Consider the following 15,664-nt stretch of genomic DNA (forward strand, 5'->3'; position numbering starts at 1 on the left):
GCAGCATCAGACGTTTTCAAGTCAATCAACCAGCTCCAACTGAAACCAATCACACAGCCGTCCAGGGGCAAGGACAGCCAGACTATTGACTAGTAAGGCAAAGAATCGCCGCATGCTTTTCATAAGATAGGCAAAATTTAAAAATTCAAATGCAAAATAATCAAAACCGACTTAGTCGGTGCAATTCATAAAGTCCATCCAACCAAACGGTTGTAATGGATCAAATGTTAACCGGACCTCGTCCGGGAGAGAGAAATTGTTAATTAACACGGCTCCACAGCCGGTAAATACAGGAATACTCGGCACGCAGGCCGGAAAAAGCAAGTTTTGGCATACAGCCGCTGAATAAAAGAAAAAGACAAAAGCGGAGATTGGCATACGGCCGCTGAAAAGTCACTTCTGGCCTACAGACGGAGCCTCCTGGTTCTCCCCCTTCTCCTCATCATCTGAGAGAATTTGGTGCGCTTCGCCGGGACCAGGAAGCTCAGGCGCGGACGGCTCATTGTTGCTGAGCCAGGCTTCAAAGGAGGCAGGCTCTGGCTCACCTTGCTCTCTCAAGTACACCACGTACTCGGCATAACTGTGCGTCATTGTCCAGATGCTATAATCAGCGTCTGGATACAAGGCAGCCCAAGCAATCTTCATACGGGCGTCGTTGTCAGCATCACTCTCAGCAACAAGGCGGTTTTGCTCCGCCTCCAGGGTTGCTGCAAAGTTTTTCTGAGCTTGAGCAGCATCCTTCTCCAGCCTCTCAACCTTGGATTTCAGTTTGCCAAGGTCCGCCTGGGCCTTCTTGAGCACCTCTTTAGCCTGTTTGGCGCTCTCGTCTGCTTTCTTCTGGGCCTCCTCCGCCCTTTTCTTGGCCGCCTCAGCATCCGTTACCCGCTGGTCGGCCGCCTTCAGATCTAGCTCCAGCTGCTGGATTTTAGACGCCTGTGTCATAATTATTGCTTTAGTTTCAAGTTCATTTACGATAGTTGAGTGGAAAGCAATATTATCAGCGTCTATGGCAGACTTCTTGGCCCTTTTTACCTCTTCCCGTTTGCGGGAATAAGGACGTTTGAGCCCGTCCACCCGCAGCATGGCCTGCAAAAAAGCAGGCGGTATAAGAATTACAGGCGGGGTAATTAATTGAAAAAATAACATGGAATTGACAAGTTTCTTACCTCAGCCAGAAGGGATAGAATGCGTTCAAGATTGAACGTCTCTATCCCAGGGATATTGTCCTTATCCCTCTTCCGGACGGCGTCCAGCATGGCCTTGGCGTGCTTCTGGACGTCTGGCCAGCGAGGAGATTGATCTGCACCACAATCAATACGTGATGAGTGCGAAACTAAGGCTGCACCTATTTGTTGCCGACCGTCTCAGGATGACGTCTGTTGGGAGTGGGATTTCACCCGTAAAGGCCACCCCAGCTCAAGCGGGGATTCAAAAGGGTTCTTACCTTCAGAGCCGACCAAGCGGGAGACGCTTGCGGACGTGGTGAACTCCGCGGCTGCTGAGGGGTTGGCAAGATCAAGGCACACGCTGCCGCCTACCTTCTCGAGTCGCCCCGCTATCCGCATCGTCTTAACCCCGGCTGAGGCGCCAGGAGTTGACGTAGAGGCGGACTTTTTTATTTTATTGAGAACGGCTGGGGCCTCCTCTCTGGCCCGTTTGAGATTCTTCTCAAACGATTTCCCAACTTCTCCCCCCTGTGAAAATAAACAAGTAAAGGTTAGTATCCGGGCAAGACAGTTTATAAAATAAACTTAAGAAAGGGTCAGGCGCTCAATACCTTGGCCCTGACCTCGGCCGCAGCTTTCTCTGCAAGCTCTTTGCGGATGGCCGCAGAAGACCGCTTGGGAGTTTTCTCCGTCTGCAGCATGTTCCATGCTTCTTCTGCAAAAAGAAAGAAATTGGTCATCATAAATCAATACCGATAGAAAAATACTACAGACGGTATGAACTCAGGTGCATACGTTTATTAAACATGTGCCCTAGCCCGCAGGCGGCTAAGAAACATTCATCCCTGAACCAGGCGCTCTTGGGAATCCAGTTCTTAGGGAATTTTATTGTTTCCCCGGTTGACAGAGTTGCGTCTTTGAGGCCGAAAAAGTCTGCCTCAATTATTTTGTCAAAGTCTTCCTCTGGGATCCGGGGAAGAGCGCACTTCCTGCCCAACAAGTCAGGCTTCTTATTGTACAGACGGAATTCATAATTCTCCCGTCTGGTTGGGGCTGACATCAGGTAGAACCTGTGCTTCCAACCATCGAACTTGGAGACCTTGTCCAAGGTCATCATATATTGCGGCTGCGTGGTTAGAGTATACCACGCTCTCCAGCCGCCTGGGCTCCTGCTGAGGTAATGCATGCTTGCAAAAGCCTCCCAGCCGGGGTTAAGCCCTTGGAATTCGCAGGCGGCAACATACCCCAGAATGTTGGTCCAGGAGTTGGGGGTAAGTTGCCAGAGCCCCAGGCCGTAGCCTCTCAAAATTGCCTTCACCGCCTGGTGAAGGGGGAAGCGAAGGCCGGCTTTGAACGCCGCCTCATAACAGCCAAAATAGCTGTTGGCGTTCTCTTGATCATCCCCCCAAGCGATGGTGCCCAGCTCAGGCGGCACCCGGATCTTATACCCGTCTCCAAGCGGGTGCATTTTCTTAAAGTTCTCCAAGTTCTCCCCCATTTGGATCCGGTCTTTGGAGGAGACGTGGATGCTGAAGGGATTGTCCTTCTCACTCCATTTTTTCCTTTCTTCCTCCTCGCTATCCGGAAGAGGGGGCAAGTCATCGCTGCTCTCGGAGGTAGAGGCGGAGTTGTCACTCTCCGTCTCCCCCTCACTTTGGTCCATGGGGGCAGAGGCGGCATCGTCGCCGCCTTGGTCACACTCTTCCAAGAAAGAGTCAGCAGGGGTTGAAGGGGCGCGCGGAGGGGATCTCTCCAGAGCCGTCTGGTCTCCCTGACCAGACGTTTCTCCCTCAGGCGTTTGGCCGCCTGAGCCTTTGCTTCTGTAATTTGGATCATTGGCCGTCTGCATTGTCCGAGCCATGGTGTCCTGCACAGACACATAACTGGTCGGAATCCATGGCAAAGGGTGGTCCCAACACCCCAAGCCGGCACTCCCAGTCCTAGACTCAGCCGTCCCTGGTGACCGGCTGGACTCTAACCTAGGCTGTGCCGAGTGTGTTGGTGATGCATCCATTTATTGCAAGAAATATGTACAAGCGGTGAAAAAAGAAAAGAGCTGAGAGAGACAGAGACGGTACCTTTGGATTTGGTATCTGAAGGAAGGCGGGTCCGGCTGGGTTGCGGAAGAACAAAGTTTCTTAATTGCGCCTGACTCAAACGGATGACTTCTGCTCTCTCAAAGTTTTTCTCTCTAGAAAATTTTTGTAAAACGTACAAAATTATGAGGGTAAAACGGCTATATATAGAGGGTAAATACGGGGACATTTCCGTAATTTACCTGGAAGGTGAACGGTTACTCTGTAACGGTAAAATTACCACCAACCGAAGCGTGACATGTGTCACAGATGCCACGTGGCATGCCACGTCACATCTGTGAGGGGCAAATGTTTAGGGTATTTTTACCCTGCCACGTGGCCCAATCAGAGGGTGACACGTGTCAGCCTCAGGTTGGTCCAAAATGGACCAATCCCTGCTTAACACGTGTCATTCCAGAAATAAAGGGGAAAAGGTGGCCTTCAGGCCCAAATCCCGAGAACGCCGAAAAACGGCGTAGCCCACCAAATGATTAGGGTTTAGTGACCTAATCAGGGGCAATTCCCAAGGACCCTATAAATAGGGAGATGTCCCTCATTTCGGGGGCACGTTTTGATCATTTAATACTCCTGCCTTCTCTTACATCGGAGAAACACCTGAGCTTGGAATCCGAGCAGATACCCACCTAAATTTCCGTACTCTTTATTCCTTTTCAAGTTACTAACTTGATCGTTGGAGGCGGAGCACCACCCAACAGGTGTCTCCGTTTGTTTTGCAGGTACAGCTCATCCCGGATCAGTCTTCGTGTTGTAACTCTCCCGAGGGACAAAAACACCCAAAACAACAGTTAGTTTTATTATTTTTTTAATAATTAATTTTAATTTAAAAATTAAAAAAAAAACCCACCCTCCCCACCGAACCAGCAACCCAGCCCCTCCCTTTGCCGACGCCGCCGCCACCCAGACCCTCTTCCCTTTTCTGGTGTCGGCTACCAGTCGTTCCCCTCCCCTTCGATTTCCACCTCTCTTCTCTTGAAACCACCTGGAACCTCACCTCCCCCACCCCCGAAACCACCATGAAACCTCCCCCACCCCCAAAAACCCCACCCACCCATCCCACCACACTCGAAAAACCCTAATCGGCCCTCCCACACCCTCACAAACCCTCGGCGACTTCTCCTCCACCCCCGAAAACCCGGGCCACCTAGCCCACAACTCTTGAAAAACCCTAATCGGCCCTCCTACACCCTCACTAACCCTCGGCGGCATCTCCCCCACCCCCAAAAACCCTACCCAGTGACAGGTTCAAGTCGTATTCACCTAATCAAAAATAAAACCTAAATCCACTAACTATGTAGATAGGGAAGAAGGGTCAAACCACAGGGAAACAAGTCAATTTATTCCTAATTAATTAAGAGCAGTCTAAATTATCAAGTAACCAATTTGTTGTAAAAAGGTAATTAAACTACTAAGGGTAAGCGTAGGAAGGGAATAAAATAGGAGATAAATCAATGAAGGAAAAACCTAGGGCATAGGTTCACCAATAAACAAGATTCCAGGCAAATCATAATAATCAATCATCAATGCATCAATTAATAAGATTATAAAGGGCTTTCGCTACGTATTACAATCCCAAAGTTAATTTACCGGTATTAAATCTCATCTCTCGAATCTCGACTTAACCATTTATAAATTAGTCCGCCTATTGAAACTAAGCCTAAACATCAATTCTCATCTCTTGAAACTCGAATCAATATTGCTAAACTCATACAATTAAATCTGGCCAAACCTAATTGCAGAGCATTAAATCATTCAATAGGAAATTAATCAAGCATTGATTATCAACAATCACAAATTACCCCTTCATATTATTTATTAGATCCCCATAAACCCTAGAAATAAAACTACTCAAGCATAATTAAATCTAAACTAATCAAAACAATAAAATAAGACATGATGAAAGAATTAAAGAAAATAACTAAAATTAAAAGAGAAGAAATTGTTACCAAAAGAAATCTGGATTAAGGAATGGAATTAAGAACAAAGTTGAGAGAATTTAAGAGAGAGAAAATATTCTAAGTAGAGAGAGAAAGTCTAAAAGAGAAGGTAATAAAAAATTACTTACAAAAATCGTACTTAAACCTCCCTAAAACAAATCCTAATTGAAAACTAAAAACTCGGCTCCGAAAAACACGCGCCCGATCGAGCGAAGGGCCGCCCGATCGGGCCCGCCTTTTTCTTCATGATCTTTCTAGGCAGTCGCGCCCGATCGAGCTAATGCTCACCGATCGGGGGCGCCTTCTTGCTGATGCTCTCTTCTACGCGCCCGCCCGATCGGGCCCGGTCTCTTCCTCGAGGCTTGGACTTCGATTGGGCTTCATTCTTCGGCCCAATCCGGATTTTCTCTTCGGGTCTTGAATACTCGGTCCAAATGCCCCGGTATCACACACTAAGCCCTTAAACACCAGCTATAACCGGTCCTGGGCTTCAAAGGTGGTCGTGTCCTCCTAATGCTCGTAGATACTTCATGAAAAACTCGGAAAACGCTCCAAATGTGCAATTTCCTACAAAACTTTAGCAAAACTACAAAAACACTAGAAAACACTAATTAGTAATACAAGTGGCTCTAAAGAGCCAAAAACACCACTAATTATGACCAAGGGATGGGGGTAAAACACTATATAAATTGGACACATCACCCAGCCCACCAACCTCGAAAAACTGTAATCGACCCTTTCCCCACCCTCAAGAACCCTCGACGAGGGTTCTTGAGGGTGGGGGGAGGGAAGATTAGGATTTTTTTTCGAGGGTGGCGGTTAGGTGGCTGGGGTTTTCGAGGGTGGGGGAGGTGGGTTTCGGGGAATAGGGGAGAGAGGGGTCTGGTGAGGTGGGGTGGGGTGGGGTGGGTTTGAGGGAGGGGGATGGGCTTGGCACCGGCACCGACGTGGGGGGGGAGGGAGGCTGGCGGCCGGCCGGCCTGATGGTAGGGGAGTGGGGAGGGTGGTTGTTGGGGGAGGAGGTTTTTTTTTAATTTTATTATTTTATTTATATAATATAATTAATTAAATATTAAAAAATATATAAAATCCTAACATAGTTAATTATTTATTAAAAAAGTCATCATTAATGTCATTAGTACTAATTATAAATAGTAAAGGTTTACTAAAGATAATAAATTTTTTTGCAATTCACTACTGAGAAAACTAAAAAATTTATTGTTACCAAAGAGAATTTCCCTATATTTTTTATAAAGAGTAAATATAAAATGTGGGTACTAAATTTTGGCCAAAGTTGCAAATTGGGTACTCAACTTTGCTTTGTTGCAAGTTGGGTACTAAACTTGGGTACTGCCTGAATTTTGACCTTTAACAACAGGTTAACAGGTTACCAAGCATTAATGAGTTTTTTTTAAAAAAAAAAAACCTTCAATAAAATTAATTAACCAAAAAATTCATCTTTCCCCATATTTTCTCTCTCCCAACCTCTTTTAGCTCCCGTTTGAAAGAAAAAAAAAAACCTCTTTTAGCTCTTCTTTCTTTCTCTCAAGTCTCAACCTTTAAGAAATTAATTCAAGGCGGGTTTTGTCGGATTTGTGGGGTTTTCGTAGTAGTTTTCGTCGAATTTGTGGGGGGTTTCGTGGCTTGGGTTTTGTAAGGTTGGTTGGAATTACGAGGACATTTTCGCGAGGGTGTTAGCCTAGGTTTCGTGAGGGTGGTGGCCTGGGTTTGTGATGGTGGTCGGATTTTTTAGGGCTTTCATGGGGGTGGTTGAATTCGTGGGTTTTTCATGAGGGTGATTGGATCTGTGGGCGTGGGTCTCATGGAGGTGGAAATTTCATGGGAGTGTGGATGCAGTGGTGGTAGCAAGGCGGTGTGGGTGCCTAGGTGGTTGTGCGATGGTGGGTTGGGTGCACTACTAGAAAAAGGTCTATTTACGACCAAAATTCACGACCGTACGCGTTTTTGGTCGCAATAAATCAGTATCAACGTCGAGTTTATTAAGTGTTCGCGAATAGTATAGTTATTTACAACCAGTTACGAATCTCGTTGTACTTTGTCAATATTCTCGTCGTCAAAAATACCAAAATTTCGCCAAAAGTAAGGCGGGATTCTTCCCGGGTTTGCAATAACAATTACAACCATATGAAATTTATTTACGACTAGTTAGTGGTTGTGTTTGACAAATAAACTTTATTTTGTAAAAAAATGCTTGAAATGACAATACAACTTCAATTAAAAATAAAAATTAAAGTTGAAAATGAAAAAGAAAAGTCAGGAAATAAACCCTTTGTTTCCTTTGTCATTTCATCACCGATTCACCGTCACTTTTTTATTCTCTCTCTTCCAAGTTTGATAATTGTCAAAAAAAATTCTACTTGTTGAGCTTGGATTTTCCTCACTAATCTTAAATTTGGTTAGTATTTTAGTAGATTCATACTCCAAAGGCCCAAAATTTGGATATAATTCGCTCAATTGTTCGATTTGTTCCAAGTTGCTAAGTGTTGAACTGTGATTGTGGGGGAAAAACCTTTTGAGGTAAGCCTAATCTTTGCAATTTTATTTTCGTTTAATCATCTTTATATGGGTTTAATTTTCTATTCATTTTTCTGTTTTCATTTCTAAGGTATAATTTTTCTATGGGTTTAACTGCTTTTTTTAGGTGGTATAGGGTTAGCAAATTTGTCGTTGTTTTGGGTTTTGTTCTAGAAATTATCAGTAGAGATGGAAGAATGGGGTTTTTATAGTGGGAATTTTAGAAAAGAAAGTGAAAGTTAATTAAATAATAGTTTGAGGAATCCAAAAGATTACTTCATTTGTTAAATAGTTTGGCCTTGATTTAACCAATTATGTTTTGTAGTGGGAAGAACAAAGAGTAAAATATTAGTAGGAGCAGAGTATATGTGATATGACGTCTTTAAGAAAAATTGAGTTTTTTTTAACAAGAATATGCATCTACATACCTTCAGAATAGGCAAAATTGGATGAATGTCTTTAGAGCTTAACTTTTTCTTGTCTTCTTTGTAAATGATTATGTAGTAAAGTAAGATAGTTGTTCTGCTTCTTTATTTTTATGTAATTTATATGTAGGCCACATACTTTTATACGAAGTATGAGTGATCCCATATAGTGGGTCTTTCGATTTAATCATAAAGAATAGATTGAAAATAAAGTGATTAACTTATAGTAATTCTTATTGTTTATTATTGAATATATATTGTTAATGTTTCATATGTTTGCCCCACATTAATCGTATGACACTAAACTTTTTGCTCTTGGTTCTTGTGATTGGTATTTTTGTCTTATATGCTAATTAATTGGCGAAAAATTTATAGTAATTCTCAATTTGTTGGTTTATTTAACTATATTGTTTATAAGGTGCACATAGTATAGCTATGGATGATATTGGATCTTTCTTGTTTGTCCATTTTCCTTTTAAGTCCATTCCTTTGATTGTTACATATTAAAATTATAATTAAATTGCTAAGTTAAATAGTTATTGTTACCTAGGATTAACTATACTTTATTGTACTATATGCTTATATGTTGTCTTCAACAAATCATGGTAAAAAAATCTTTAAGGGTGATGTAAATTTGTAATTTCAGATTATGGCACCTTGTAAACTATGGATGAAACTAACAGGAGATGATCGTTTGAATAATGAATATGAAACTGGAGTTGAAATTTTTATTAAATATGCATTTGAGAGGACAGGTGAAAAAGAGAAGATTAAATGTCCTTGTATAAAATGCAAAAATTCATCATTTGGTTCTCAAAATATGGTTAGAGATCATTTGCTGACCTTTGGCATCATCCAAAGTTATACATTTTGGTATCATCACGGGGAAAGGGTGGGTGAGAATTTCTTTGAATCACCAACAAGAAATCATGGTGATGAGTTATTAGAAAGTGATAACGAAGCAGAGATACAAACAATGCTTAGGGATATTTTTCCTAATTGTGATATTCCTGAAAATGATATGTATATGGATTCACCTTCTCGTATACCTGAAAATCCAAATAATGATGCAATGAGATTCTATAGATTGTTTGATGATTTTCAAAAACCATTGTATGAAGGCTCAAACTCATCCAGATTGTCTGCAATTGTTAATCTGCTTCACATTAAAACTCTTGGTAGATGGAGTAATGAGTCATTTACTATGTTGCTGCAATTTTTGAAAACTCAGCTACTACCAAAAGAGTCATCCCTTCCTGATTGTTTTTATGATGCTAAAAAGACTATTAAAGATTTAGGTCTCTCTTATCAAAAGATAGATGCATGTGTTAATGACTGTATGCTCTTTTGGAAAGATGATGAACAATTAGAATGTAGTAAAGTATGTAAGGCTGCTAGGTGGAAGCAAGGTAAGCATAGTGGAGAAACTAGAACAAACAAAAAAGGTAAGAGAATACCCCAGAAGGTACTTCGTTATTTCCCACTAAAGCCTAGACTTCAACGTTTGTTCATGTGTTCTAAGACAGCCTCTGATATGAGATGGCATCATGACAGACATATTGAAATTGGTGTGATTAATCACCCTGCTGATGGTAAAGCATGGCAACATTTTAATGAACAACATGCAACCTTTTCTTCAGAACCTCGTAATGTCAGGTTAGGGTTAATTAGTGATGGATTCAACCCATTTTCTAATATTGCAAATTCATATAGTATTTGGCCTGTTATGCTAGTCCCATATAATTTACCTCCTTGGGTTTGTATGAAACAATCTAATATGATGTTGTCAATGCTTATACCTAGTCCAAGAGGTCCTGGGGATGCAATTGATGTCTATTTACAACCTTTGATAGAAGAGTTGAAAGAGTTATGGGAAGTGGGTGTTGAAACCTATGATGCATCCAAAGGTGAAAACTTCAAATTACATGCAACTTTACTTTCTACTATTAACGATTTTCCTGCTTATGGAATATTATCTGGATGGAGTACAAAGGGAAAATTGGCTTGTCCTTGTTGTCACAAAAAAACTACTTCTTTGAGGTTGAAAAATTGTTCTAAGCATGTCTATATGCGTCATCGACGTTTTCTTCCCGTTAATCACCCGTGGAGAAGGAAGAAAGATGTTTTTGGGAAAAAGGAAAAAGGAGAGCCACCTAAGCCATTGTCCGGGAATGAAGTGCTTGAGCAAGTAGGAGATCTTGAAGGTGTTTGTTTTTCTAAGGATCCTACTAAGAAAACTAAAGTATGTCACAAAACTAGAGGGGATAATTGGAACAAAAAAAGTATTTTTTTTCAGTTACCTTACTGGAAAACACTTTTGTTGCGACACAATTTAGATGTAATGCATATTGAAAAGAACATTTGTGATATTATTTTGGGAACCATCATGAATATCAAAGGGAAAACAAAAGATACAACTAACTCTCGTCTTGATATGGAGGCATTGGGTATTATGGAAAAACTTCATCCTATATCTAAGGGTGATAAAACTGAATTGCCTCATGCACCTTATACATTAACTAAGAGTCAAAAAGAGATATTGTGTAAATTTTTAAAACACCTAAAAGTTCCAGATGGGTTTGCTGCTAATATTTCTCGTTGTGTGAATGTGAAAGAGTGTAAGATTACAGGATTAAAGAGTCATGATTGTCATGTTTTGTTACAAAGTGTACTTCCTCTTGTAATACGTGGCCTTTTGGTAAAAGATGTATCTGAGCCTTTAATTGAGTTATGTCAGTTTTTCAGTGTCTTGTGTGCAAAATCTGTACAAGTTGAGCACCTTGAAAAAATTAAATCCCAAATTCCTCTGATTCTTTCTAAGTTAGAAGCATGGATGCCACCTTCTTGTTTTGATGTAATGCTGCATTTAAGTGTTCACTTAGTAGATGAGGTAATTCTTGGTGGGCCTGTACAATTTCGTTGGATGTACCCTAGAGAACGATATCTTCATACACTGAAGTTATATGTGCGTAACAAAGCTCGTCCTGAGGGTTCGATAGCAGAGGGTTATCTGGTTGATGAGTGTATGACCTTATGCTCAAGGTACTTAAATGATGTTGAAACAAGGTTTAATCGTCTTGAGAGAAACCATGATGCTGAAAACAGTAGCTTGAAAAAGATTTCTATATTTTCTCACTCGGGAAGATCATTAGGAGCCGCAAAGAATAACAATTTTGATGTGGAAGAAAGGCAACAAGCACACATCTATGCCTTGAAAAATTGTAGCGAAGTTGAACCATTCTTAAGGTAAGTGTATCAAATTAAAATTATTAACTTGTTGAATTTGTGTAATTTCTTAATAACTCGATCAATTTGCAATGTAGGGAATATGCTGATATAATATCAAATGAGGGTGTTGAACTATCTGCACAAGAGCAAGATGCAAACTTTGTAGTATGGTTCAGAAAAAAAGTATGTGTCTGTACCAACAGAATTAAATATTTTTTGCCCTTTTATATGTAACTTTTATGATGTTTATCATATATATTTTTTTTGTATGTTTCAGGTTGAGAAGTTACATGAAGAAAACAATAATTGTCCTTATGGGGATGAGCTTTTGTCCTTATCTCGTGGTCCTATTCAATATGTTAAATCTTATGGTGGATATGTTGCTAATGGGTTTAGGTTTCATACAGTTCAGCGTGATAAATCTTTAGCAACACAAAATAGTGGAGTAGTGGTATTAGGTGATACAGGTGATGGCCACGAAAACTTGGACTTCTATGGTGTGTTGACAGAAGTGATCAAATTGGAGTATTTGGGAGGCAATTATATAGTCTTTTTTCGCTGTGATTGGTTTGATGTGCTAGATTCTAGAAGAGGCATTAATGTGGATAAATTTGGGTATGTTAGTGTTAATAGCCAACGATTCCTGAAAACAAATGAACCCTTTGTGTTAGCAAGTCAAGTATCACAAGCATTTTATGCAGCCGATGTTGTAAACAAAGGTAGTTGGCGAGTTGCAGTTAAGACCAAACCTCGAGCTACTTATGACATGTCAATGGGAGAACAAGTATTTGATGATGATGATGCTGCATATCAGGAAGGGGAATCTTTTGTGCTGAATTTTGTTACACATGAATCAGAATACACACATAATGGAATGAACATTGAAGATAGGATTGATGTGGAACCTGAGATCGTTGATGCTTCTACTTTGACAAAAAAAACGAAAAAGAAACTAATAAAAAAACTAGTTACTTGTGTTTTAATGTGGTTTAGTTCTTATATTAGTTAATTTTATTTATTTTGTATTGTATTTCCTTTTGACATTGCTGTTTTTTGTGTTACTGTTATTTTTTTTTTTTGGCTTTATTTTCTTTTCTGTTCAATTTCACACCAGATTATTATGCTTTTTTTTTTATTAAAACTAACCCATTAATTTTTTGCATTGTACGATGAAAGTTATCTTTTGTAGGGAAATGGCACCAATTGGGAAGAAGCCTACATATCTTGCACCTGGACAACTTGGTTCATCACGTGGTTCAAGGTTAAAAGCATCTTTTCTTCCTGGAATGTTGAGCAAGACACCTTCTGAAATCACGAGTAAATATCATCAAGCTTCAAATGCCTCTAAAAATAGGAGGGTTGTGAATCAAAATACCAATGGAACACCTAGAGATGAGGAGATGAATGACGGCAATGACCGTGAAAATCTCATTGAAGCATTGAATTTGGATGTCGATAATGAAGATATGATGCAGAGATGTATTAATAATGCTGCCCTTAGTGACTTAATCGATCAGAATGCTTTGCAAGAGTCTTCACCAAACCAAGAAGAAGGTATTTTATTAACTTTTATCCTACAATTTGTATAATGTTATTGCATTATAATTGTTTGATTAAAAAAAATTTAATGATAAGTATGTAACTCAGCAACAAGGAAGGGAAATCGAAGACCTGATTCAAAGCCAAGGGGTGTAAACAAGTGCAAGAAAGTAGCAAATTTAAAAGAAGGTGAAAAGTTGGAGGTTGACTTTTATATGAGTGGTCCAGTTGGTGAAAACCATAAAGATTTGTAAGGAAACATGGGAAAACTTGTTCGAGATCGCACAATATGTCCTGTTAGAGTGCATTCATGGGATGAGATAGATAATGCTACGAAGGAGCATTTGTGGCTGTCAGTTCTGGTAAAGTACTAGTTTATGATTTATATGTAGTATATTCTGTTCCATTAATACTTTTTTTTTTAACTATGATTGAATTAATTCATATAATTGTGTAGAACAAATTTGCTGGTAAAGGATTTGAATTAGATCGTAGATCAACTATTGATCATATGAAAAGATTGTAGCAAAATTGGAGAGGCATATTGATGCAAGAGTCAATAATTAAGAAAGGTGGTCTTGAACATGCTTTGAAGCAAACACCTAATGATTTAACTCCAGAAGACTGGGAGTGGCTTGTGAAAGAGCATTTTTCAAGTCCTTCTTTTATAGTAAGTTTGATAATATTTAGCCAATCTTTATAAAAGTGACAATGCTATTTATTTTTAATTTTCTGTTATGTATTACAGAAAGTTAGCTCAAGAAATTCCAGCAACCGAGAAAAACTTACCATGCCTCATCACACTGGTAGTACACCTTTCAGACAAATTATTTGGGAAGAAATGGTAAGATTAACTTCTACTTATAGCCTTAAATTTTGTTCTACTGGATAATAATAATATTGTGACGATCTGATTAACTTTGAAGGGTGGAAAAGAAGGAAAGGATCCACCTCCTATTTCTGCTATTTTCAAGAAGACTAGATCAGGGAAGTCAAGGAACTTAAAAGAGCCTGAAATTGCAAAATATGTATGTCATCTTTGTAGTTTTAAAAGAAACTAACATCATTATATATGTGTGGAACTAGTATAATGATTTTTTTCTAAAAATTTCTATAGGATGAGATAGTAAGTGTGGAAACAGAAAATCCATCACTCTCACACTTTGACGTTGTTGAAAAATGCTTTGGGCCACAAGATCGTGGTAGTGTAGTTTGTTTTGGCTTTGGTGTAAGACCTAAGGATGTACGAGGCCCTTTACCTACTAGAGCAGATCTCACAGCAAGTCTCCACGAGAAACAGAAAGAGAATAATGATCTTCAAAATAGAATGGATGAAATGGAAAAAACTCATCAAGAGGAGCGTGAGGCCAACAACAAAAAGATGGACGATTTAGCAAAGAAACTCAATATGTTCATGTCAATGTATATGCAACAAGCTAGTAGTGGTGGTGATCAAGCTAATCCTAATGCTAATTGAAACTAAGGTAAGATGACTTTTAAACATATATATATATATATATATATATATATATATATATATATATATATATATATATATATATATATATATATATATATATATATATATATATATATATATATATATATATATATATATATATATATTATTCTTATCTTCTAAATTTTATTGGCATGTTTTTGGTGAAGTTATCTGCCTTTTTTTTATCCTTTTTGTATATACTTATCTATTGATGATTTTCTTTTTGAACTTGAAACCTCAAGTGATAAATGGTACTAATATAAAAAATTGCATCAGCTTTGTTTATGTTGTGCGCACTTTGAGTATAAAGTTTAATATATGATATGCTAATATATAATATGCTGATTAAGTCAGGGGCTTTTTAGGATAGCTCATTTGTTGTTTGTCTATGATACTCTTGTTCTAGCATGAGGTGGTTCATTCCTAATTTTGCTGTCATTGGGCAAGCTTTGTAGTTTTCTTTTAGCTGCTGCTATTTTATGTTGGTTGTTATTTTATGTTGGTTGCTTGGAGGTGGTTCTAATATGTTTGATTGTCTATCCTAAATATTACCTGTGTTTCAATGGATTGCAGGGATATATAGTAGATATTATTGGAACAACTTTTGAAGACTCGACAAAGCTCAACATGCTCATGGAAGCTTCTATTTTGGTGATTGATCGAATCCACTAATTTTAGTTAGATCAATACTTTTGATATATTCTAACTTTAGTTTATTGGAAATATTCTAAGCACATCGTATATATGATGATTTTTGCTATTTTGGACGATTAAAGAATGTGTATCCTTACTTTTGAATATTTGTAACTGACATTGTGTTAAACTATATATGATATCAATGAGCAAGTTTGGAGTTATTATAAGGGTGTGCTAAATTGCAACTTTATAACTATTTTGATGAGTATATTATTTGTGTAGAAATTATATTTAAAATTTATATATAAAAAAATGATGATAAGAAATCTGGTCGTAATTATAAAATTATTCGTCGTAAGTAATTAACATTAAATTTTCAGAAAAAATAATCGCGACAAGTAATCTGGTCGTGAATGTGTACAATTGTTGTCTATGAGGAAAATGACGACAAGAAATTTGGTCGTAATTATAATATTTATTTGTCGTAAGTAATTAACATTACATTATCATAAACATTAATTACGACAAGTAATTTGGTCGTGAATGTGTACAATAATGACAAGAAATCTGGTCGTAATTATAAAATTTAGTTGTCGTAAGTAAT

At 38.8% G+C, this 15,664-nt stretch overlaps 2 protein-coding genes across 2 annotated transcripts; both read left to right on the plus strand.

Annotated features, from left to right (window-relative positions):
* Positions 1-8,805: 8,805 nt before the first annotated feature.
* On the plus strand, positions 8,806-12,393 carry LOC145557763 (uncharacterized). The gene is made up of 3 exons (XM_081618939.1): positions 8,806-11,402; positions 11,480-11,567; positions 11,662-12,393. The coding sequence occupies exons 1-3, from the start codon at positions 8,806-8,808 to the stop codon at positions 12,391-12,393; spliced, it is 3,417 nt and encodes a 1,138-aa protein (XP_081475065.1).
* A 774-nt stretch (positions 12,394-13,167) lies between these two features.
* LOC145559927 (uncharacterized) lies at positions 13,168-15,275 on the plus strand. Its single transcript, XM_081621204.1, has 6 exons — positions 13,168-13,285; positions 13,381-13,593; positions 13,672-13,767; positions 13,850-13,951; positions 14,041-14,407; positions 14,998-15,275. Exons 2-5 carry the CDS (start codon positions 13,471-13,473, stop codon positions 14,398-14,400), a joined length of 681 nt encoding a protein of 226 aa, XP_081477330.1. The 5' UTR covers positions 13,168-13,285; positions 13,381-13,470; the 3' UTR covers positions 14,401-14,407; positions 14,998-15,275.
* The last annotated feature ends 389 nt before the right edge of the window (positions 15,276-15,664 follow it).

The sequence above is a fragment of the Chenopodium album genome, chromosome 9, assembly GCF_948465745.1.
Source record: "Chenopodium album chromosome 9, dcCheAlbu1.1, whole genome shotgun sequence".
NCBI classification, from domain to species: Eukaryota; Viridiplantae; Streptophyta; class Magnoliopsida; order Caryophyllales; family Amaranthaceae; genus Chenopodium; species Chenopodium album.

Excerpts from the sequence above, each read along its gene's own strand:
- LOC145557763 (XM_081618939.1), top strand. The coding sequence starts at position 8,806 with ATGGCACCTTGTAAACTATGGATGAAACTAACAGGAGATGATCGTTTG. Across the intron at positions 11,403-11,479 it reads GAAGTTGAACCATTCTTAAG|GGAATATGCTGATATAATAT; the intron begins GTAAGTGTATCA and ends TTTGCAATGTAG. Across the intron at positions 11,568-11,661 it reads TAGTATGGTTCAGAAAAAAA|GTTGAGAAGTTACATGAAGA; the intron begins GTATGTGTCTGT and ends TGTATGTTTCAG.
- LOC145559927 (XM_081621204.1), top strand. The coding sequence starts at position 13,471 with ATGCAAGAGTCAATAATTAAGAAAGGTGGTCTTGAACATGCTTTGAAG. Across the intron at positions 13,768-13,849 it reads AAATTATTTGGGAAGAAATG|GGTGGAAAAGAAGGAAAGGA; the intron begins GTAAGATTAACT and ends TTAACTTTGAAG. Across the intron at positions 13,952-14,040 it reads AGCCTGAAATTGCAAAATAT|GATGAGATAGTAAGTGTGGA; the intron begins GTATGTCATCTT and ends AAATTTCTATAG.